The sequence below is a fragment of the Parasteatoda tepidariorum genome, chromosome 3 (genome assembly GCF_043381705.1).
Source record: "Parasteatoda tepidariorum isolate YZ-2023 chromosome 3, CAS_Ptep_4.0, whole genome shotgun sequence".
NCBI classification, from domain to species: Eukaryota; Metazoa; Arthropoda; class Arachnida; order Araneae; family Theridiidae; genus Parasteatoda; species Parasteatoda tepidariorum.
In genome coordinates, this window is record NC_092206.1 from 84,117,276 (window position 1) to 84,143,379 (window position 26,104).

Here is a 26,104-nt window from a genome sequence, read left to right on the forward strand (position 1 = left end):
ACTTGTACTTTTACTTGTACTTTTTACTCGTTACTTTTTAAAATAAGAACTTTTTACTTTTTACTCGTTACTTTTTTTAAAAATACTTGTACTTTTACTCGTTACTTTTTAAAAGTAACGTTGCCATATATGTAATTACCCATGCAGCAGAGAAAAGTAAAACTTATGTGAAAATGACCCTAAAATGCCATAAGACTTCGGGAATTTTAACGTTTCTATCTTACGTTACGTTACTTAATGTTTTTATTGGTTTCCAAATGGTAGTTTCAAATCTGTTAAATAAACGTTAAAATTTGGTTGCTTTTTGCCTAAAATATTACTAATTTTTACCCTTATTTTGACCAGAAGGAATTTTTTAACCAATATTTGACGTAATTTTAACCAAATTGGTTTCTTTTTTAACGTATTTTTTACGCCATTTTAACCAAGTTATTAACGATTATTTTCAGTTTTATAAGATCAGTTTTTTTCACCATGAATATTCTCGTTTTTTAACGCTTATTTTTACCATCGGGATTTCATAGCCAATTATTAACGTAAATGTTACGTTTATTTCGTGTATTATTTACATTCTATTACTATAAACCTTAACGTATTTTTAACGCTTATTTAACGATAGAGATTTATACCATTGCGAATGTAGCTGGTATTATTAAAAATATCAGTAACGATAATTCAATTACCATTATAAAGGGACTTCAAATACTGTATTTTTCATTTATAAATGGCATATACCTTTCACTTAACTGTCGCTAACATCCATCACATATCCATTTGTATCGCATTTACATTTTATCTATTTTTATATCTACGACGAAAATATCATAATATTAATAACTTTTCTCTTCGTCACAACATGGCTATATGCCCAAAGTTGATTTCGCTTGTTAACCTTGTACTAGATTCTTCATTTTCATTGCATTAATTCATCCTTAAACCCTTTACAGAAATTGGAAATTCATAATATTTTTCAACTTTCAACGAAAAACATTTTAACGAAGGAACCAATGGTGAAAATCATCACGTGAAATTGACGTAATTTTAACGTTAAGTTCATAACCTTATGACGAACTAACGTATTTTTAACGTTTATTTGCCCTTTCATGCTGCATTGGTATTAACCATCGGTAAATACGATATTCTTACTGTCAATTGTTGGCTTATATAATTTTCTTGTTATTAGCAATTGTTATAGAGGGTTGAAAATTTTTTTATACCTCTTTATTCTTAATACGCAATACCTCTGTGTTAGTTACTTTAAACATAATACAATAATTTGCATTTTTTGAAAGTGTACTTTTTTCCTATAATTTGTTTCTTACACTTTCTATAAGAAAACTCAAACTTTAGCAAGAATATTTTTAAGTTATTCAAATTAAAGAAAGTAAACGTGACTTTTAACGAAATACTTTTTACTAGAAAAATTACCTAGTACCTTGTTACGCAAATACTAAATAAATCTAGACACGTTTACATCGAACCAACACATATTTTCAATCCAGTTAAATTTTAATAAAAACAACATATTTTGCCAGAATCGCTATAATACATTGACACAAAAGTGAAAAAATCGAATGAAATATTTCATTTTTAAGTACTTGAAAGGATGTAAAACTTGAATGTTTTCCTGACATAAATCCAATTAGGAAGAAATCACAAGAATATCTCTTAAAAGTTTTAGAAACAATTGCGTCGCTAAGAACTGTCACTTTCACTTTTAAGTGTTTCTTTTTGATTAAAAATAAATTCTAAACAAAAGTCGTTTCGTAATAAAATTAACTTATATGAAAGAAACAAAAAATATTCATCGGTATTTCTCTCCGTCAGAACTTGTTTATTATCTGTTTATTATCATTACTATACTCGTAATAGTCGTAGAATATTTAATTAAAATGAACTTTTCAAAAGTGGCTTTTGTAATTATATCATTTAATTAAATATTTTATTATGTATATTGCAATTTGAAAACGATTAAAGTAAATTTGATGCGTAGTATTGTTATGCATCCTATTCAAATTGCTTAACTATTATTATTGAATAATTTATCAAATGTAAATTTTTATGTCTAGACAATTATTGATTTTTGGCGCTTTTGACTAATTTTGGCAGTCTCTTTGGTGTTTTTGCTTATAAATTTTGGCATTTTAATTAGAAAATAAGTATTAAACTTAGGTTTAATTCTTTTTCTTTTGAGAGTTTTAATTACAAAAACTAGTCTTTATGTTTGACCATTTTGCCGTTTGATACTTTTGTTCACATTTCCAGATATTAATTTTTGGATCCTGTTTCGAAATTCAATTACATTAATAAATATTATTTTTTGGATAATTTATCATATGGAAAAATACTATTTTTTAAGTAAATGCCTTTATAAATCCGCTTATTAGAAATAATAAAGAACGATTATTATCAGTAGCTTACTTCCATATTCTAATATTTTCCATAAACTTTTTCAAGAAAAACAATCGAAAATAAGCAAATCTCAATTATTAGATAATAATTGTCTATTACACAAGTGGATAATGTAAAGAAACAATACCTAAATTTCAAAGTTAAAAGCAAGCACAGATTTGAAACAGTAAAAAATACAATTTAAAGCCGAAAACAAATTTAATGGCGTTGCGGAAGAATTGAAAAACAGTATAAGCAAGTAAGAAAGTCTTTACGTTTATAAGTAAAAATTCGTCTATACATTTATTTGACACGTTTCATTGGTAAATAAAATAGCCTCAGCTTGGAAGACAGCTTTATTTAACTTTAATTAGCCTAAGCGCTCTTTTTGCTCTGCTTTCCCTATTATTGAGACCCAGGAGTTGAGATTGTGGAGTTGAAACAAGTCTTAAATGTAAGAACTCTAATATAAAATTTATTAACACTGAGCAAAAAAACCCAACAGATTTCTATAAATAACTTTTGATATAATGATCAGATTTTCACATTCTAGCACACAATCTTAAAGGTTCGAAGGGGTGACCTCAAATATGCAAATGAATGAGTGCAGACGATATTTTAAGTTATTCATTTCAACCGATAATAAAGTTATTCGTTTAGAGGAATATCAAAAACAAACTTAAAAAAATAAGGATAATGAGATTAACAATGAATGAGTGCCAGCGATATTTTAAGTTACGAAATCAAACACAAAAACGTATTTCTCTTTAACTTTTTTTCGACGTATTCGGATTTCAGAGCCCCAAAATATAGGAGGTAACTATCTGGGAAATATGGTCCTAAGAGTTTGGTCAGAAAAGCGGTCCAAAGTTTTGACCCATTAAAGTTAATTTAATGTTTGCGTATTTCGAGAATTTGTATTCGAGAATTTGTAATTGTAATATTCTTGAGAATTTGTCGAGCGAATTGAAAAATTTTTGCACACAATTATAAAATTTATTTCTCCAAAGATAATTTCACCCAAAATATAAATTTAGTAAATAATAATTTATTATTTTTTATTAATTTATTTAATAATAGTCGAAAACATTTTGGATTGCAAGGTGTAGAATTTTTTACATCATTTTAAAGTGTCTAATATTACTTAGCAATATACATAATTTAAGCGAAATGAGTTGAATAACTCCTAAGAAATCAAATTTTAAGAAAGTCATATATTTAAAACTAGATTTCTCAGGAAAACCGACCAATTTCGCCCAAGTTTTGTATTTTACCAATGAAAATTACATTCTTTAAAATGATGGTATACCTCACAATTCAAATTTTTTCGACTATTATTAAATAAAATAATAAATATTTACTAAAAGCTTTTTTTTTCCTGCAATTAACTTTGGCTAATTAAATTCTAAAATCGTATGCAAAAAATTTTCAATTCGCTTGAAAAATTCTGGAGGTATACCGAAATACGCAAAAAGTAAAATTAACGTTAAGGGGTTAAAACTTAGGACTACTCTCCTGGACAAACTATTGGGACCATATTTCTCAGATTGCGGCTACCCCTATATTTTGAGAGTCACATATCCGAATCCATCGAAAAAAAGTTATGGTTATTCCGAAAAAGTATGTTTATCTGTCTAATTATCGTCTGCACTAATTAATTAGCATTTTTAAGGTCACCCCCTTGAACCATTAAGAGTCATAGAAAGTGAAGATCCGGTCATTAGATCAAAAATTAATCTGGGTGGTCCGCTTTTTATTTTGCGCACTGTAAAATGGGCTGTTACGAAAATGTTTTACTTTTACTGATATATTATATATATAATCGTATCTTTGTAATTTTGAACTCAATTCAGAAGACAAGGCAAGCAAGGCTATTGGGAGAAATTTGCATTCCTGAAGGACTTTTTGATGGAACTAACCCGCATTTGCGTTACATGGAGAGAAAAAACTCCCACTGTTATCCTAACGGCAAGGGGACTCAAACCCATGATCCATCTACCACTAAAGATATTTTATATTAGTACTGTGATCGGTGTGAGCCAGGTGCGGATTTCTTATCAAAGCCATCGCTGGGATTGAACCCGGATCACCTCGTTGGAAGGCACTGTATCCCCTGAGCCACCAAGGCTCTACTTTTAATGTTTGCGGCAATTCACCGGATTGTTTTCGATGAACTGCGATATGACAGAGTGTATTTGTAGGCTCATGGCACGTATTTATTATTTCTTAAAATACATTTTAAGAAATAATTAGGTTTTTCTCCATCCCATATTAAATTTTCTTTTCTCTTAGAAATAAAAAATTTTCATTTTATAGTGATACGATTTTTTTTTGTATTTATAAAATGTTTAAAAAAAATTACCGGTCAGAAAAAAAAATTTTTTTTTGAAATAAAAGGTCTCCCTTACTTATAGTTTTAACTGGAAATTTTTAAACGATATTTTCTGTGTAAAGTATCATTTTTTATTAACAAATCTATGTGATAAACCATGATGAAAAAATTAAACAGCAGAAATACAGCGTTGTCATGTTAAATTAATTATAAAAGCCCCCTTCAAAACAAGTAAATTTTTGTAAAAAATTTCCAGCAGATTTGTGTTACTTAAAGGCATCACTAGATAAGAAATTATAAAAAATAAAAATTAAAAAATAAAAACAATTGTATTATTTTTCTGCAAATTTCTCAAAGGGGGGCGGGGGGAAGTTTTAATATTTTTACGTAGACATCACCTTTCAATAATCGTTTATTTCAATTAAGGGTAAAATATATATTGTAGGTTTTTGATTTTTACATCTGCATCTATTTTTTTTTTTTTTTTTCATATAACCCATACATACGCGTACTTATTATTCATAAGTACCTGATCTTTGACTCGTAAGATGTCATTCATTTGACTTTCGATAAAAGGAAGTGCGGCTAATTTTTAATATTTTCACACAAACATCACCTTTCAATAATTTATTATTTCACTTGTAGTAAAAAAAAAATGTGTATTGTAGATTTCGTTTTTTGCGGCTCCGTTTATACTTAAATCGTGCCAAGTTTGCTCGTATGATTGAACAAAATAAATTTTTATCAGGAAGGGGCGACGAGTTAATTTTTACACAGATATCACCTTTCAGTGGTCTATTATTCCATCTGGTAGAAAAGATATTGTGTGGGCCTTTCATTTTTACGGCTGCTTTACTTTTCTTTTCCCCCAAAGCCATGTTGCCGGAAAGAGAAAATTAGCATGTTTTTATTTTTCAAGATTCCGAAGGCGTGGCGATTGGCGAGACTTTTTCTATTTACCTTAAACCACTCTAGGCTATATTGGGAAAAAAGAAATAAATAAAAAATTGCTCACCTTCCAGTTTGATGGAGTAGGCGCTTAAAGATACAACGCTAGGAGAAAATCATTGAAGCGTATTTCCTACACTTAGTGGCTATTGGAACCGATTTTCTTTTTGTTCCTTTTTTCAGCTCCACTTGAAAAGAACACTTTTTTTTTTGTCCCATTAAATGATATTTATCTTAAGAAACATAATGATGATTGGTGCTGTTTATTAGCTTCCATTTCTATGGTTTCTAATCCGTCTTAAAAGAAATAATAATTTAGCGAATAACTTCTAACTAAACTGGGCGGTAAATTCATTTGTGAGAAAAATTTTTAAATAAACGATGTGATAAATTGTATTAGTCAGGGGATAGAGCGTTTGCCTCTGACAGGTCCCAGGTTTGAATCCCAGCTGTAGCTGGTTGAAACGAATTCTGCTCCTGGTTCGTACCGACCACAGTGCTGACGTAAAATATCCTCAGTGGTAGACGGATCATGGCTTAGAGACCCCTTGCTGTCAGGCTACTCGTTGGGGGTTTCGCGGTTTTCCATTCCATGTAACGTAAAGGCAGGTTAGTTCCATCAAAAAATCCTCCTCGAAGGCTAGAGGCTTGATCCAGGAGATCCCTTGTCTTCTGAGTTGGGTTCAAAATTCTAAGTCTACGCAGTTGAACGTTGATAGTCGTAAACTCGAAATCTGGTCGGCTGCTCAACGATGGTTATAATATATATAAAATCATTCCCTCAACAGCCCGTTATAGGTCAGGGAGTCGTGGAGGTCATGAATCGTAGTAAATGGAGGTTGTACTACGATTCCTTAAAATTAACGAATCATTACTTATTATGAGTCTTATTGTGAATCTTATTTTATTAGTATTTTTTAAACTACTTTGAAAATGGTTTGTAAATGTGAAAGACATTTTTTTTAATTTTTAAATTAATTTTTTAATATATGGAACGGAATAAATAAATATCCTTTAATTTAATAGTTTTCTGCAAAATTTTTAATCGTGAATGAACTTATTGTAAAATTCATTGTTTTATTATTAAAAATTGTTTTTTTTCTCGATTCATTTGATTTGGCAGTTAAAAACTTTGAATTAAAGAAGAAATTATTGACACAGTTAATCAAGAACTTAATACCAGTTCTCAATAAAGCCGTTTTAGGGCTTTGCCTTATCTTTCCCTTAATACAACCAATAGATAAAAATTTTAAAATTTATGCTTTGGTATAAAATAATAGAGTATTAAATAGAGTATTTGCTGTAATAGAGTTTTAAAATCAATACTAAAGGTACAATCTTCTCATTAAACTGTTGTTTTAAAACTTATAATCGTTTGTTGTTTACAATAATAATCTGATAAGTTAAAAATTCGTAGTTTCGTGCGATATCATGAAAAAAATTGTGTTAAGAATTGAATTTTCGATTTATTTTCCCAGTAATAATTCTTTGTATTTAGAAAGAAAGAATACCTTATTTAAATATACTACGATTCTTTCAAATTAACAAACACCACTTCTTATATCTTAGTAATCTGAAGTAATTATAATTAATAATTATATCTTACTTAAATCTTAGAATTCTATTTTATTATTTTTTTTAACTTTGAAAAACAATTTTAAATTTAAAAACTAACTTTTCATACCTCATTTTATTCTAAAATTACATAGTTATAGTTAAAAGGATTTTATAAATCACTTGCTCAATTAAATGGAATCACTTGCTCAATTAAAAAAAATAGAAAAAAAAAACCTTTCCTTAAATGTTTGTCTTTAAAATGATTTTACCGACTAATTAGTAGCTGTAGAAAATTTAAAAGCTAACTTTAACTTTTTTTTTTTGCAAAACTAACGTTTTTTTATGTTGTTTTAAACAATATTTTAAAAAGAAACTTAATTCAACACAGGTGAAAACTGTTTACTATTTGAGCTTCCATAATATGATGTAAGCTTACGATTTTTTAACCCCTTGACATACGAAGACGTCTGGGAGACGTCATTTGTTTCGTATGTCGAAACAGTAATTGACGTGTCTCAGACGTCTTCAGCACAGAGATGCCAACTTGTTCCGGACAGCGAATAAATATTTTGAAGTGGTAGTTTATCAATTGCGATTCTTAGTTTAATAAATTAAATTTAGTAGATTTTTATCCACCACTATTTCTAAATAATTCATATGCTTATTATAATTCACCGCTTTATAGTAGTTATGTCATGCTACACCTTTTAAAAAAAAAAAGCAAGCAAAAATAGTCAAATATTTTCAAAATTTAGTTTGCAGTTATTTACCGTTCTTTTAATTTTTTTGGCGTGTCCGGAGTAGTCGGCATCTGTGTCAACATTCCGTTGCGAGTTGTTGTTTACAATGCAATCATTTCTATATCAAGAGTACTATAGATTCAAGAGTACTAGAGTAGATTTCTATATCTAATCAAAAATCATTTCTATATCAAGAAATTAATAATTCCGCACAGTTTAGATTTTTAAAATGATATTTCAAGGGGTTAATATAGAGAGAAATATTTTATTTAATAACCATCGTTGAATGGCCGACCCATTTTTGGGTTTATTAGTACCGATGTTCAACGCCGTAGCATTGTAATTTTGAACCTAATCCCGAAGACAAGGGAACTCCTAGATCAAGTATTAACCCCTTAACGATCGGTAAATTTTCAAGAAAACTGTCGAAAAAGTGCTTATTTTTTTGGCTTTTGTATTTGTATTACGTATTTGATTAGTGCTGCAACTAGTTTAAAATAAACTAACTATCTACAATTACTTTGAAACTATCCTGGTACTGCCATCAGGTGTGTAAAATGAGAAATAAAATGTGTTCCGGGCAAAAGAAATGAATTAGTTTTATTCTTATTGGCGCGTTACTACTGAACACTCCAGCCCGTCAATATCACGGGAGCGAAAAATAGCGGGCGAAATCTCACCCCGTCATTTTCACGGAAGCGAGAAGGAAGGGGTTAAGAGAAATTTGCCTTCGTGGAGGACTATTTACTAGAACTTACCTGAACACATTTGCGATACATGGAGAGGAAAACCACGAAACATCTCCCAAAGTTAGCCTAACAGCAAGGGGACTCTAACCCATGATCCGTCTACTGCTGACGATATTTTACGTCAGCACTGTGAGCGATGTTTATTAGCGATCAAGTTTTTTAGCTTTTTTGATTCGCTAGCTAGTAATTTGAATGATTCACATTCTAATTTTTATGATTAGATTCTTCATATCGATTTTGTATGTTACTGAATACAACACCGCATAAGAAAGAAAAATATTCATCATGAACTTACAATTTATTATGCAAGTATTTTTCGTCGAGTTTTGTTTTGTGTAATTACAAAGCGAAAATTTTAACTACATTTGAACTGGGAAGTCTAGATTCTTATCTAGTTATGCATGTATTCTAAGTACTGTCTTCAATTGTTTCGTTACAATGCATAACTGTTCTGTAGCAAGACATCTTGGGCTCGCATGTAGCTATAAAAAGTTCATTTGCAAATGGAATAGCCTTAATCAACTTAAAGAAGAAAAAAAAAATTTATTCGAGCTTTTAAAATTTGATTACATTACCATTTCGGTCTGATTGTCCAATACATATGCTCGTAATATTCATTAAATTGCTTATAAATCGGGAATAAAAATTTAAGTGCTTAATTTTATTGCCCTGTTTCAGGAAAAAGCTTAAATTGAACGATCCATTTATGACCATTTCTCTACAAGTTAATGTTCTTTTCCCTATTTAACATTCATAAGTGAACTGCCTTTTTTTTTTCCGATTTCAAATTAAAAATTAATTGTTTGGAATCTGAATAATGTGTATAATAAGTTGTGTTCGCGTAAAAAATTCTACCGTACGCTTGAAAAAAAAAAGTAGGTTTATATTTAGCTAACGGTAAATAATAAAGAATTTACATTAATTCTTCCAACACGGAAAACACTGTCACGAAAAATACACTGTCCCGTTTTATAGAGCCCTCAGGTCAGAAGAAACTTCAGCAGAAAAACAAAAAAAAAGTTAAACATATATTTAAAATGCCTTTCCTTTAAAATGTATAAAATTTATAAAAGAATATTATGGTTTAAAAAAAACATTACATTATCGTCGTATTTATTTTATATTTCGTACCTCTTAAGAGGTGCCAAAAACTTCAACTGAAGAACTCTGTATTCTTTCAGAAAATAAAATTATTCTTTATTATGATTTATATTTTATTATATAACCGTTGATGAACAACCGACCCAATATAGGGATTACGACAACTAATGTTCAACTCCGTAGCCTTGAAATTTTGAACCAATCCAGAAGACAAGGAAACTCCTGGATCAGTACCTGCAGACGTATTCATTTGTTATGGGAATTTGAGACTCGACAGATTTAGCGTGCATCAGTCACCATTTACTACACGGGGAGTCTTCGGCCGGCGAGGATCGAACCCACGACCTCTTGGACATGGGCCCAGCGCCCTACCGACCAGGCTATCCCGGCCGTTCTTTATTATGTTGTTGAAAGTAAAGCTTTTAAATTTGCTTTTCGTTTCCTCACTGGCTGCGGTCAGTGATCGGTTGGTTGGGTGTCCATTTTGAACTCCCTGCGAAGGAACCGAAGGTGCGCGTATCCTCGTCCTCGTTAAACTGTCCAACCGTAAAGAGCTCGACTTCGCGCGCAGATCGTCAAGCTACCAGAGAGATAAAGTAACTAAAATGGCATGTTTTTGTTTGAACGACTCTTTTATACAAATTAGTTAAACATTTTTATGCATTTGTTTGAATAGTTAAGATGCCGCTTTTTTTAATTGTACTTAAATTATTAAAACAAGCTTAAATTACAACTTTTTACTGCAAACCGCTTTTAACTTAGCATTTTTAAACTTCCTAATTCCATTGATTTATCTGCCAACCGATAACAAAGTTATTTGTTAAAAGGATTATAAAAATAAATAAAAGATTATGAAATTAACAATGAATTGATAAAATATATCCGGTTATTTTAATAAAATAGCCATATCGACTACAAATCTATGTATATCAAATTTACGAAACTCTGCTTTCCCGTGTTACAGGAACTGCGTTGTAAGACGATGGAAATTTCCTAACCGCTCAACTTCGTCACATTTGTCAAAATTTTATTTCCTTAATACTGCAATTGAGGAAACACTGTTTTCTTGTCCCTGTAAGAGTACTACATAATGCTTAAATATGAAGATTTTTAAAAACGAAAGACAGGAATAATTGGATGATATCTATTTATAAGTATCATATATCTATGATATCTATAACAGGATGATATCTAAATGTAATTTTGAATTCCGGGGAAAAATAACTCGAAATGAAGATCCAAAATCTGATTTAAAAAAATAATAATCAGTATTCTTTTGATACATATTAAAAATATGATGCATAGATATTAATGAACCTTACTTACTATCTATTTTAAAATATCCCACGTACTTATTAATTTTTAGCAGGGTATACTTGCTACGAATTAAAAATTTTATTTCCTTAACACTGCAATTGAGGAAACATTGTTTTCTTGTCCCTGTAAGAGTACTGCATAATGCTTAAATACTTTTTTAAATATGAAGATTTTTAAAAGAAAGAAAGACTGGAATAACTGGATGATATCTATGTATACGTATTATATATCTATGATATCTATAACAGGATGATATCTAAATGTAATTTAGAATTCGAAGGGAAAAATAACTTGAAATGAAGATCCAAAATCTGATTAAAAACAAAATAATAAGTATTCTTTTGATACATCTTAAAAATATGATGCATAGATATTAATGAACCTTACTTACTCTCTATTTTAAAATATCCCACGTACTTATTAATTTTTAGCAAGGTATATACTTGCAATATAAATCATTAGATAAAAACAGATTTTGCTTGCTGTCTTTGATTCACTTTTCCTACCCTATAATTTGCACCGCACTAATTACAAAATTTAGCTCCCCACTCTAATTATCCCCCTATTTCTCCCTCTGGAAAAGACATTCTGATCTGTCATTAGATGCATGTTTGATGCTTATAAATTCCAAGGCAGTGTCCTAAATCATTATAAAGTATCCATTATTTGTATAGAAAGTTAACGCGCAGCAAATTCGGAAATCAAGAAAAAGAAATTTTCATAAATAAAATATTAATGATGTTTACTTAATTTCCTCATCATTAAAATTTTCTTACGAAATCAAATCCCAACTTGGAATAAAATTAAAGTCGCTATTAGACGGCTCGGGCTCGTTTATTGAAAAAGGTTTTCGGGATCGGGCGGGCTCGGACTTGTGATAACATTTTCATTAACTTTTTTACTACTTTTAAACAAATGTTTGGTGCTGTTATTGAGTATAAAAATGTATTATTTAATTGCGATAAAAGGGTTTTAATGACTAATTTCTTGTTTAGGCAGTAAAGGCCGAATAGCGGACCGCAAAGTTTTGCACGGATTAAAATTCTTCGGCGAGGAGATTAAAATCCTACACAAGCGAGACTCATCTGTAGTTGCTAACATCGATCTTTTTTTTTCCCTTTCATGAAAATAATATGTTTTCTAACAGAAAAGTATAAAAAAAAATTTGAATGAATTTTTGTTTATTATTATTTATTTTTTAAATTTCATATAAAGGACTAAGTTGTAATATGCTAATACGGCTGAATCATTTTAACTCTTTTTTTTTCTTCTTTTTATTGAACCTTAAAACTTTATTTTGCAATTATTTCTCCAGAAAGTAATTTTTAAAAAAAAATTAAATATGACATTAAAAAATGCCTCAAAATCAGTTTACGACGTAGTGAGGTATTTGTAGCAGAAATTCGAATTCCTAATTTATGATTCCTATTTTCTCGCACAAATAGATTATTTCGAATTTTTCGCCTATACAGGTAGCACTAATATAGCCCTAAAACTTTTTTCTTGTGAAATAGCAAAAACTAGAGATAAAATTCAGTCACATACTTTACTGTTAAAAACTTGTATAGCCTTTATTTATAATTCATACATATTTACAATGTTCGATATGAAATATTACTACATATTACAGAACTTCCGATGAAATCAGTACTACAGTAGTTATAGTTTCCTTGTAAGAAGTACTTACTACAGTATATCTACTTCATAGCTGCTGTACTTGCAGTTTCCATGTGAGAAAAATCTTATAATTTGTTTTTTAAAGAGCTGTATTATCTGGCATATTGTACAAAAACCTGACTTGAACAAAAAGCGAAAAAACGTAAGCTTTCACTTTTCTTCAAATACTGTTCGTTATTGTGTTAAAGAAGCTACTGCAACCATAATTATTTACATGGTAGATTTTTAATATACTGGACGCGCAAATTTATTTTAAAGTGCCAATTTGGCGAAAGGTGATCAATTCGATGCTACTGCTGGCTCGCAACAACCACATTCATATATCTCATATGTTAAGCAGCATTCACATTGTATGTGATTGCCCGTGATTGTTTAACTGCATGTAATACGAAATGCTCGCGCATGCACGAATCACATTAATGATTAATCACGCATCCCAATCGCATGCAGTGAGAATGCTCCATTAGAGGAATCATGAGCTAGAGTCCTCTTACTGTCTGGCTAACAGTGAGAGGTTTTTCTCTTGAGTGCTCACTATAGAAGTCCTCGAGGGAGGTGAGTTTTTCCTTATCTTCTGGGTCGGATTATAAAAAGAAAAAAGAAAAGGCTATCGTGTTGAATATTGGCATAGCCGTCAATTCAATACAGACATAACATCTGTAAAAGAATAAATTTTATGTATATGTACTAACCATAATACATTAATAACCGATATTTGAATCCAAAATCTTCAATTTTTTCCCCTTGCCATTAAGTTGACAACTAAGCATAATTGGTTCGATAAAAAAAGAGAGATTCCTGGGTTTTAATAAACCGATAACTAGCTAATAATAATTAGAGCTGAACTTTATTTTTTTATTCGTTTAAGACTTTGAAGCTTATTAACCCAATTACTCTTTTGCAAAATTTTCTGTGGTATTTTTTTTTTCAAACATTAATACCGCTATAATTTCTAATATAAATGACTAAGTTTCCTAAAAATGAATCTTTTGCGATCCTACCTACCCTCGTCTACATTCCCTTTTCTAAATATTGAAATAATCAGATTTTAAACATCAATTCATATTTAATATCCAAGAAGCTTCAGGTGTGTCTGAGAAATCTGAGAAAATTCCTCCCCTTTTAATGTCATTTACATCCCAGCCTTATAATTTCATCCATCTTATAGCGTCTTCCATGTGAGTTCCTCCATTGTATGAAACAATGGTCATCTTAAAAGTTCAAGGTGAGCGTTATTAAACGATCCATAGGTAATCAGGCTTACCGCAATTTAGTTTCTCGGCAACAATAAAAGCTTTTGTTCAGCTTTCTTTAACCTTTTTTTAATTATTTATTTTTTTTATGCTATACCTGTTTAACATGTGATGTCCGCTTTTGCTTATTCAAAGAGTAAATCCGCTTTTGTAATGTTTAATTTATATATTCGTCATTTTAATTTATGGTGATAACGCTGAAATACGGAAGTTCAATTTAATTAGTGACAGGTTTGTAATTTAAGCCCTTTTAAATTTTGTAATATTAAGTTTACTATTAAATGCATAGTAAAGTTAATAAGTACATAGTAAGTTAACTTTAGTATTAAGTTAGTAAATATTGTCCTTAAGTGTCTCAAATTAAATTCTTTAGATTATTTAATTAAATTCTAAATAATTCTTTAAAGATTGAAGACTTTAGGCACTTATAATATTTTTAATATTAACTTTACAACATCATTTTTTTAGAACGGAAATTTTTTAATTATTATGATATGGTGAAAATTGTAATTGACATCAAAATAGATATAACATTTTGCTATTCGCCTTTAATAATATTTAATGTGTTCGCCGTTTTAATTTGCGGTGAAAACGCTGAAATACTTAACTTCATTTTAAATAAAGCGACGTTTAATCAGTGAAGTTTTGGGTGCATCTAAATGTAATAATATAAACTTCATTTAGTGAATCTTAGAATAGAAAATTTTGGAAGTATTTTAATATAGTGGAAGTATTTTAATATTATTAGTGTTTAAGTAAATAAAATTTTGTTATTTAAAAAGCAAGAGCCTTTAGTGATGTGTTCATCGTCTAAAATAATAATGATAACGCTGAAATATGGATGTTCAATTTAATGTTAAGAAACTGTGGTCGCTTCTATGTTCTGTCATTTGAATTCTACTGATGTTTATTTATTAATATTTAGAACATAAAACTTTTGAAACATTTAAATGTAGTGAATAACATGTGCAACTTAGTTCATATTTTTAAAAAAAAGGGGGTGATTTGATAAAGATCCATATATTCTTGAAATATATATGTTGTAAATGTGTATATATAAAAATAATTTTATTTATATTTATATTAAAAAAATCTTTCCCTATATATCAAACTGTAATTACTAATTGTATTATTTACAATAACTGATTAAAGGCATGTTTATTTTTTTTAATTTTTTTTTTTTTTACATTTTATTACCTGTGTTGAACAGCTGACCCAATTCTGAGTTTACAACTATCAGTATTTTACTCCGTAACCTTGTAATTTTGAACCCAACTCAGAAGACAAGGGAACTTCTGGACGTTGTGACAAACTAACCTTTGTGGAGGACTTATAGATGGAACTAATCCGCATTTGCATTATATGAAAAGAAAAACCTCCCGCGGTTAGCACGACGGTAAACCCATAATCCGTCTACCACTGAGGATATTTTACTTCAACTCTGTATTTACTGCGAGCCGGGAGCAGAATTCGTATCAACTAGCCACCACAGGGATTTGAACCTGGCTCAATTCCTTGGAAGGCGATCGTGCTCTATCCCCTGAGCCACTGTCATTTTAAAGCATTTTTTTTAAAGAAATATTATTTCGTTCAAATGTTTTTTTTCCTTTAATTTATTTTGAAAAGAAATTATCAATACACATTATGTATGGTTAAGTATGATGCATTATTCCGCATTATGTTACAAACGTTTAACTTTGATGAAAAATAAAAAGAATAAAACCTAAAATATTTCCCTAAATTCTGACTGCGCATGCGTATTCTAAGAAATAGCTGCTGAAAAAAATTGTAGATATTCGTAATTTTGCTACTCACTGTCTATGATACAATGTATTCTATGGTTCCTGTTGTCCATCACTCATGTTAATTCATCACACAAATCAAAACGTTTTTCTACACCCACACTCCTTCATGTAATCCTATCGGTACTACTTACATGACAGTTTTAGTCGACATCCCGCCATTTTCCTATCTAAACACGATGCTCACTGACAAGATTATAAATTCGTACGACTTCGGTTGTCACCAGTCGAGTTAAAATATTCCTGCAGCTGTTGGAACTTACCCCATTCTTCATCAAAAAATGCCACTCTAGTATCGCCAAGCAAATAGCTTATAATGACAGTTGGCATAACAAATAGGCTAAGCCTACTCCCCTAGATACTTTGGAAGACCCAAGGACACGTTTATGTGTGCCATGCCACCAAGACTTTAATTAAAGATTTCTTTCTGGCGATAAAAAGTGCCATTTGTTTCCTCCTTTAGAACACAAATTTCATCCCGTGGAAATGACTTGACCTTTTTCTGTTTGGAAATGGCGATGGATTTGAGCAACTCTATCTTTGGAATGTCTCATCATCCCCGAATAAAAGTTGCAGTAGCCGTTATTAATTGATGTAATCATCATTAATTTTATTTATTACCTCGAGTTAAGGATTCGGCATTGATATAAGTGTAATTTTTGGTCGTATATTCTAGATCAGTATCAAATTCTACTATTTGTGAATCACTATTTAGTGTTAGGATCTCTTTTCTTTCTTTTTATTTTCCCGCTTTTTCTTCTTTGTTTTTTCTGTTTTATTTATTTTTTTAAATTTTAATATCCCCTTTATTTTATTTTTTTACAAACTTATTTCGATTGAATTTTTATTTTGTATTGGTTTGCATTTTCCTTTTTAAAATTATTGGTAATATCGCCAACACACATAATAAGTATATTCCACTTAATAGATAGCAAGATAATGATACTTAAGGCAGCCTGATCTCACTTATTTCAGCAATCGATGCTCTAATTGCTTTAAAAAAGACTTGTTCCTGAAAACTGTACTAGACATATTGAAAAAAAAATCTGAAGTTCGAATCCCGATTGACCATAATTATTGATTGATAATTCCAAAATTAAAAATTATCCTAAAATCCCGAAATCTCTTAGTCAAATTGCTTCAAAACCAATTGAAGTTGCTGCAGTAGAGTGCTTCCAAACCTCTATTGTTATTCAAATCTGACGTGTATTTATGTTATATTTCTTGTTTATAAATTATGTTATTTAAATGTGTGCTTTCATTCTCCCCTAGGTGCATTTATACTTCAGTGGCATACCTGAGGCCAAAGTGCCGTACGTGAACAGTGTGGGAGAGAAGTACCGTATTAAGCAACTTCTGCACCAGTTACCGCCACACGACAATGAAGTTCGTTACTGTAACTCACTGCATGAAGATGAAAAGAAAGAACTGAGACTTTTTTCTCAACAGCGAAAGAAAGAAGCTTTGGGAAGAGGCACACTCAAACAGCTTGCTGACCCTCAACCGTGTCGGAATGTAAGTATCATTTGTCCACTGGTCATAAACTCATATAGCCGAAAAGAATGGTCAAGCAGTATAAAGTATAAGTTCTGAATAAATAACCAGCAATGTATATATATATATATATATATATATAAAATTACAGAGCATTGAAAAAAAGGGGGGTGAATAATAAAAATAATGAGAAACCGGAAAAAAATCCGAGAAAAAGGAAAAAATTTATAAAAATCTGGAAAATGAAGATATAATCTTTTCATCAGCTCACACGATTATATCCGCAAAAAAGAGTGCTTTCTAATATTGTATCAATATAGCCAAAGCGAAATATATCAATACAATAGTGTGAGAAGCACTCAAAAAAAGTTGAAAAAAATTGACAACAAATAAAATCGAACACATTAAGTAAAAATATCACGTAAAGACAGAAATATGTATATAGTTCTAGGTAACTTGTGGAATCATTCGGATTACTGTTTTACAATTGACTGTGAGGATTAATAATGAAATAAATCTTCACAACTATGAAAAACATGAAAATTGAATAACTAACCAACAACTAATTCTTTAGAATGACGTGTAAGACACAGGGGTGTAAAATAATAGTGATTTGTGTTAATAGTGAAGTGTAAAAGGTAAGAGAAGTTAAATTATAGTGTGTGAGTGTTAATTAATAATGACGTGTATTACATAAGAGTGTCTAAATTGCAATGATGCGTTTAAGTTATGGGTGCTAACTACTAATGACGTGTATAAGTTAAGCAATATGATGAGATATTGATTATGTTTGAGATGTAAAAGATATGGGACTCGTAATGTTGAAAATCTTGGCCTAATTGTGCAGTTTGTTTAGAGAAGTGCCCAGGCTGTTATGGTGCATAAAATGTGACCATCGTGTGCTGATACTTATAAAGATTATTATTTAATGCTCAAAAATTGCATATACTTTTAGTGAATTGACATTCTGAGTTTTTTTTTTCTCTGTAAACACCAATTCAACAGGCTTATAAATATGGATGTAGTTCAAATTTTGTAAAGATCAGTTTCTACTTGGAAAATTGGACCCTTATAATAAGTTAATATTTGTTCATTTTAATAAATGCATTTCTGGTTAAATATAGCAATTATTAATTAATAGCTTCAGTTAAAAGTTTCAAATTCTAATATTTATTAGTTAAAATTTTTGAAAAATGTAATAGTTTTGCGACATATTCATATAGGAGTTTTCGAAAAAATTTTAATTAAAATTTTTCTATTGATTTTACCTCCGACAGATTATCAGAAAATTTTCGTAGTCTAATCATAAAATCAATTCAATTTACGAAGTCAATTTTGATACATAAGAGGTAAACTGATACGGAGTAATATTTTATTATTATAACTTTAATTAACTGTAACTGTTACTTTACTTACATTTATTTATATTGTGATTTGCAGGAGGCGTTTCATTTGTTGGTTCAAATTTTGTACTTTTTAGTTGTGATTCCTTTTCGTAGTGCTTTTCAATTGTGGTAAAGGTTATCTATTTTTGTCTTTCATTATGGGGCCTCGGGGCACTGTTAGTTTTGGTTAAATCCACTAACAACAGAAAGGCTCCTGTGTGTTTGCAGGCAGTGTGTCCCCTGATGAAGTACTGTTTTGCAAACACACATTTATATTTTCATTTTTATTTTAATTGTAACGATTTTTACTAAAATTTCTACTAAAATTTTCGTAGTTTAATTATTTACTTGTTTATCTTTTATTTATTTATCTTCTATATCTTTTGTAATTTTTCATTTTCCCCTTCTTGAATGGTACTAATTAGGATTAATTTGTTCTCAATTTCTAGAAGTTTAATATATATTTAATAGCTTTAAATTCAAGTTGGTTTATTATTTTTTATTTATCTTATTCTTGTCTTTATATAATGATACCTTTAGATAACAGTTTTAAAGCTTGCATTCATATTCTTAAAGGAATGTATTATTTTATATTTTTGCTTTTAAAATCGTGATATCCGAATGAATCATAGCATATTAATCTGCGGCTGCAAACGATTGACCTATTTTAACAATTATTTAAATTAATGAAATAAAAAAATTTCATTCGCTAAAAAAAATTGTGGCTTATTTTTAATCTCAAAATTAGTGACATTGAAAAAGTATCAAAGTATCGATACTTTTTACAGTAATATCCGTCTGATAGGATCAGTTGGAATCAAATCTTCCTTTCGATAGTATTTATTGGTATCAATAATTTTTTTTATTAATAAAATTTTAATTGTGTAACAGTATAAATACATTCCATTCTACATATAAATTTTTTCTTTTGTTGACAATTTATTGGGTATAAATTTTTAAGTTGTAGGGTATATATAATATAGGTAGTCTTCTGATAAAATTAGGACAAATGCGATTAAATAGTTAATTATAACTAAGGCCCCTAAGTCTCTGATTAACTTAAAACGAGGTTTGAAATCCATTAAAATTTAATAAATACTGCAATTATTGAAATTAAGGTTATTAAACATAGTTGCTTCGTGATTTTCTTATTATTATCAAATACTTAAATTCTGACTTTTATAAACTAAAGATAAATTCAGCTTCTTTGGAAGTTTGTTTGCCTACTAAAATAACCATATAGTGTTTACTAAAACATAAATCTCAATTTAGTAACGATACTTAAAGTCTTTAAGATAACAGCTGTATTCCTATTTTATTAAGATACTGTCGATATTTGATTTCGTAGTATCAATGATATCAATACTTTTTCTATATTTTTTAAGGTATTTTCTTTTGATTACTATTTAAAATGAGTCCTAAAATTTATGTTACTACCATTTTACAATCTTCATCTATGAAAACGAAAAATAAAATCCCTAGTTTTTCAAATCCTCTTTAAATTACTTTTTTTTTAAAAATTCCTCGCTCATTAGGAAAAATCCAATACTTTTTTTCATTATTTCAACCTTCTCTAAGTTCAAACCCACAAATTCAACTGCTACTGCAAATTGCAGCAGACTATTTCATTCCATCACACGCTTAAGGGTAATTAAACTTAATCCCATTGCATCATGGGGGGAAAAATATTCATAGGAAGTGGTATTTGTCTTCTTTCCCCAGATGTAGTTAAGTATTATTTTGTATCGATTATTTCTATAAGGGGTTGAGGGGGTGTGAATCGATAAGAGGGGTCCAAACAATGAGAAAGTCAAAACCAGGAGCGATGATGCATTCCAGGAGAGGGGAGAGAGTGAAAAATGGATCCCAGGACAGGATTAATCTTGCCAGGAGTTTTCGGGATAGGGTGGATGACATCATACCAGAAGGGATCTCTCCCTGAACCCAGTTTAAATCGGAAGTTTTTAATCGGCTGCTAGCATCTATGCTGGGCGGTTTGCAATGTTTTGTCCTTCTCCGGTATGTAGGAAAATTATTGCTTTTCCATAAATTCATTTATTTATTTACAAATTTTTTACTTTTTGCAGCAGGTTTTTATTTTTATTTTTTTACTTAAAATGTCATTGACAGTGCTTTTATTTTTTTACTTTGCAATGATAGTTCGTGGAACTTTTTATAGTTATTTAAGGTTTTAAAACTGATAGCCCTGATTCAATAGTGCTCAATATAAATGAAATAATTTTACTTCCCTCTAAGCTTTTTTATCGGTAATATTTTGATAATCAACTATTTATACTTATGATAATATATGCTGATCGTATAGTTACATTGTTTTTCAATATCTTTAATACAAAATTATTATTTGTATTATTATTGTTAAATTATTAAGTCTTTAATCGGTTGTTGGCATATATGCCGGGTGGTTTGCAATGTTTTTTCCCTCTCCTATATGTAGAATTACAAAAATTATTGCTTTTCCATATATCATTTTATTTATTTACAATTTTTTTAACTTTTTGGTGCCGGTTTTTAATTATATACCGCACTGAGTTTTTACTTAAAATGTCATTAACGGTGTTTTTATTGTTCTTTTTCATGTTGCAAATATAATTCCTGGAGCCTTTTAGAATTATTCAGTTTAAAGTCTTAACTGATTGCCCTGATTAAATGACTTTCGTAAAAATAAAATAATTTTAATTCTCTCCTAAGCTTTTCACTCGTTACGTTTTGGTAATCAACAATTCATACCTAAGATAATATATACTGATCATATCATATATTGTTTTTCAATATTTTTTACGCAACAAAATTTTTTTTTGTATGTCTGCTATTTATTATCTCGAATTGTATTGGCGAATATAATGTTATAATCATTTCTGAACATTTTAGTTTATTTTATCTTATATTTACTTTTTATAGAATCAGGTCACGAAAAAAAAATTATGAAACAGATAGTTTAAAATTAAGTGACACATCAATAATCTTAGTCCCCTTTGCTGGTCAAAATGATAAAGTTAAAAATGCAAGGCGATCATAAGGACTTTTATTTTAATGTTAAAAATTTTATCTTTGCAAACACTTACAAAAACGAGGTAAATATAGAAAAATGATGCCTTAAATGTAAATTTATGATAACGTTAACGGTATTTGTTCCAATAGAGTTAATGTAGTACTGTTTTCTAATTTTTACTTTTATTTATTTATTTTTTGAGAAAATATTAAATGTCCGAGTCCATTTAAGTTTCAAAAGTTTATTTTAGCAATTGCGCAAGTACAAAAAAAAACTGTCTTATTTTAATGAGTTTTATCTTAAATTGTACTTTAAATAATATATTTAAACAAGCGATTGTTTTGTTCATTTATTTATTTGTTTAAAAATTTTACCATGCTCTTTCTCCGAAAAATATAACTCCGTTGCTTATCCGTGCAAAAGCACTATGTAAAGTTTTATTTACATTATATATGTAAAGGATAGACGCTTCAATTATTTTCGTATAAGTATCATATATGCTACTATAAGATAAGGTAAAGTGCTATAAGGTACTAAGTTTCGTGCTAAGGTCTTTCGTGCAGTTTTCTCCCGTTTTTCAAGCGTGTCTGTTAGCAGAGCCTGATGAAGGCAGGGGCAGTTGCCCCGGGCAGAGAGGGCCCCCAAATCAAATAGAAAGTTTGTTTTAGGTTTCCTTCTTTAATGAACTTTTTTAAACAAAATATCAGTACAGTGTAAAATCTTTCAGTTTTATGTTAGCTATCGTATCATTAATCTATCGTATGAACACAAAAAATCTATATTTCGTAATTCCATGACTTTCTAGTGCAGCATTCAGCTAAAATTTTGCAATTACGAGGGACAAATTTAGCCAATCAAAAGCCTGTATTTTTACATATCTCAAAATGCGATATGTTTACAAAAATACAAGCTTCTGATTGGCTTAATTGAGCCATCATAATTGCAAAATTCCTCTTCGTTGGTAGACAGCCCTGGGGTAATTTTGATACATTTCTATGATTTTTCTCCACGTTGCAAAATTCCCAAAATATAGTTGATAAACAATTCGCACGTTTTATAGAAACTTTTATATCTTAGTTTGCAAGTAATGTTATCAACAAAATTGTTTATTATAAAAGCAGCGTCGCCTTTATTTTCTTTCTTTTTTTTGCATCATTTTAACAAACAAGTTAAAAACCACTCCTTTCCATTCATCATGTGTCCAACATAAACCATACCATTCATATAATTTTTTGAAAATAATTCCTGCCACTGCCTACTNCTGACCGTATTGCTACATTGTTTTTCTATATCTCTTATACAAAATTCTTATTTGTATTATTATTGTTAAATTGTTAAGTCTTTAATCGGTTGTTGGCGTATATGCAGGGCGGTTTGCAATGTCTTTTCCCTCTCCTGTATGTAGAATTACAAAAATTATTGCTTTTCCATATATTCTTTTATTTATTTACAATTTTTTTAACTTTTTGGCGCCGTTTTTTAATTATATACCGCACTGATTTTTTACTCAAAATGTCATTAACAGTGTTTTTATTGTTCTTTTTTATGTTGCAAAAATAATTCCTGGAGCCTCTTAGAATTATTCAGTTTAAAGTTTCAACTGAATAAATAGCGTTCGAAAAAATAAAATAATTTTAATCCTCTCCTAAGCTCTTAATGTTTTGGTAATCAACTATTCATACCTAAGATACTGATCGTATCATACATTGTTTTTCAATATTTGTTAGGCAACAAAATTATTATTTGTATATCTGTAATTTAATTATCTCAAATTGTATTGGCGAATATAATCTTATAATTATTTCTGAACAGTTTAATTTATTTTATCTTATATTTACTTTTTATAGAATCGGGTAATGAAAAATTTTTTTTTTATGTAACAGATAGTTTAAAATTAAGTGGCACATCAATAGTCTTTGTCTTCTTGCTGGTCGAAATGATATATAGTTAAAAGTGTAATGCGATCATAGGGACTCTTATTTTAATGTTAAAAATTTTATCTATGCAAACACTCACAAAAACGAGGTAAATATAGAAATACGATGCCTTAAAAATAAAATTATTGTAATCAGCTTTAACATTAACGGTACTTGTTCCAATAGAGTTAATGTAGTACTGTTTTTTAATTTTTACTTTTATTTATTTATTTTTTGAGAAAATATTAAATGTCCGAGTCCATTTAAGCTTCAAAAGTTTATTTTAGCAATTGCACAAGTACAAAAAACAAACAAAAAAAACTGTCTTATTTTAATTAGTTTTCTCCCGTTTTTCAAGCGTGTCTGTTAGCAGAGCCTGATGAAGGCAGGGGCATGCGGGGCAGTTGCCCGGGGCAGAGGGGGCCCCCAAATCAAATAGAAAGTTTGTTTTAGGTTTCCTTCTTTAATTAACTTTTTTGAGCAAAATATCAGTACAGTGTAAAATCCTTCAGTTTTATGTTAGCTTCTTCATTAATCTATCGTATGAATACCAAAAATCTATGTTTCGTAAATCCATGTCTTTCTAGTGCGGAATTAGCTAAAATTTTGCAATTATGATGGTTCAATTAAGCCAATCAAAAGCCTGTATTTTTACATATCGCAAAATGCGATATGTTTACAATAAATACAAGCTTCTGATTGGGTTAATTGAGCCATCATAATTGCAAAATTCCTCTTCGTTGGTAGACAGCCCTGGGGTAATTTTGATACATTTCTATGATTTTTCTCCACGTTGCAAAATTCCCAAAATATAGTTGATAAACAATTCGCACGTTTTATAGAAACTTTTATATCTTAGTTTGCGAGTAATGTTATCAACAAAATTGTTTATTATAAAAGCAGCGTCGCCTTTATTTTCTTTCTTTTTTTTGCATCATTTTAACAAACAAGTTAAAAACCACTCCTTTCCATTCATCATGTGTCCAACATAAACCATACCATTCATATAATTTTTTGAAAATAATTCCTGCCACTGCCTACTCTATCTTTCAACACAACGCGCCCACACAACTAGCAATGATACCGCGTGTTATTTAGATACCTGTCAATAAAATGATTTAGTCTCTCAAACTATTATCCACTTATTCCTTATTTCCATACCATTTCTATTGAATTTGCATAAAATTATAGAAACATGATACTTCTGAAACTGGAAATTAATTGAGAAATGGTAATAAGAAATTTATAATTATCTTTCACTTTCCAATTAATCATTCTTTTGCTATTGATATTCTCTCTATAAAGCGGCAATGAAATGAGAAAATATTGATATCAACAGCCCAGCGAAACAAACATGGCAATTAAGGCACAGTTGGCAATTAAAGCAACTATTTTAATGTACGCTCGTTGGCGAACTGTTTGATTGTGGATTTATTATTCATAAAGAGAAAGAAACGAAATTATAGAAATCGAATTGGGTACTTGCAACTCGAGAAGAAGACGATCACAAAACACGCAAGTGACCTATGATCTGAGCGCTAGATGATCGTTTAAAAACAAGAGGGCGTGTTTAAGTCAAGCTAAGCTTCTCCCACTTAAGTTAGAATGTTAATTAACGTGAAATTAATTAAATACAACGCCGTATCGCACATAGTTAGTTAAAATATCTAATTATTTCTCGTCTAGGTGTTTTACGCAGCTTAGATTTATTCTTTGTTTGTGTATTTTAATCGTGATATGTTTTTATTTTGTGTACTTGGCAACTTCGATGCATAGTTAGTATGTTTTATGTTCTATTTGGCTTCGAGACTGTCTTCGTGTTAAATAAGAAATATACAGTGAAAGAATCGAAAGCTTAGTAAAGGAATATAGAATGTGTCGCTTAAGAGAATTGATGCTTGATGGTCTTGGCATACTCGAAATAGAATTAAAGTAACGGTTGCTTACGTAAACAAATGCCACGTTTCAACAACCAATCAGGATAGAGATATTAAATAAAAAAAATTATTGTTCTAATCCCTCCTTTTCTTTCATTAACTTCGATACTGATTGGCAAGAGTTAGTAAACTTATTGGAGGGAAAGTTCTGTCGTCAATCGATAGTGATGTTTTGCAATCCATGTTGGAAAATAATCCACATTTAACAAGTCGAGAAATAGCAGAAGAGTTCGGCATTCATCATACAACTGTTGGACATCACATTAAATCTCTTGGGTTTGTGTTAAAGCAAAGTGTTTGGGTTCCACATGAATTAACGGAAAATAATTTGTCTGATCGTGTAAGAATGTGTTCATCACATCTGATTAGACACAGTGTGGAGCCGTTTTCGGACAGGCTGGTTACTGGAGATGAAAAGTGGATTCTTTACGAGAATATTAAGAGAAAAAAATCCTTCTGCAAACCAGGAATTGCGTCAGCAACAGTTCCAAAACC

General features: G+C 29.9%; 1 protein-coding gene across 6 annotated transcripts in view; it reads left to right on the plus strand.

Moving 5' to 3' along the window:
• The window catches only part of LOC107440772 (espinas), a 204,909-nt gene that overhangs the window by 169,158 nt on the left and 9,647 nt on the right, over positions 1–26,104 (plus strand). For all 6 annotated transcript variants that reach the window (XM_043042432.2, XM_071178918.1, XM_071178917.1 and 3 more), the window contains one exon: positions 17,140–17,382. In XM_043042432.2, coding sequence (XP_042898366.1) covers positions 17,140–17,382 — 243 coding nt within the window. The remainder of the gene's footprint in view (positions 1–17,139; positions 17,383–26,104) is intronic.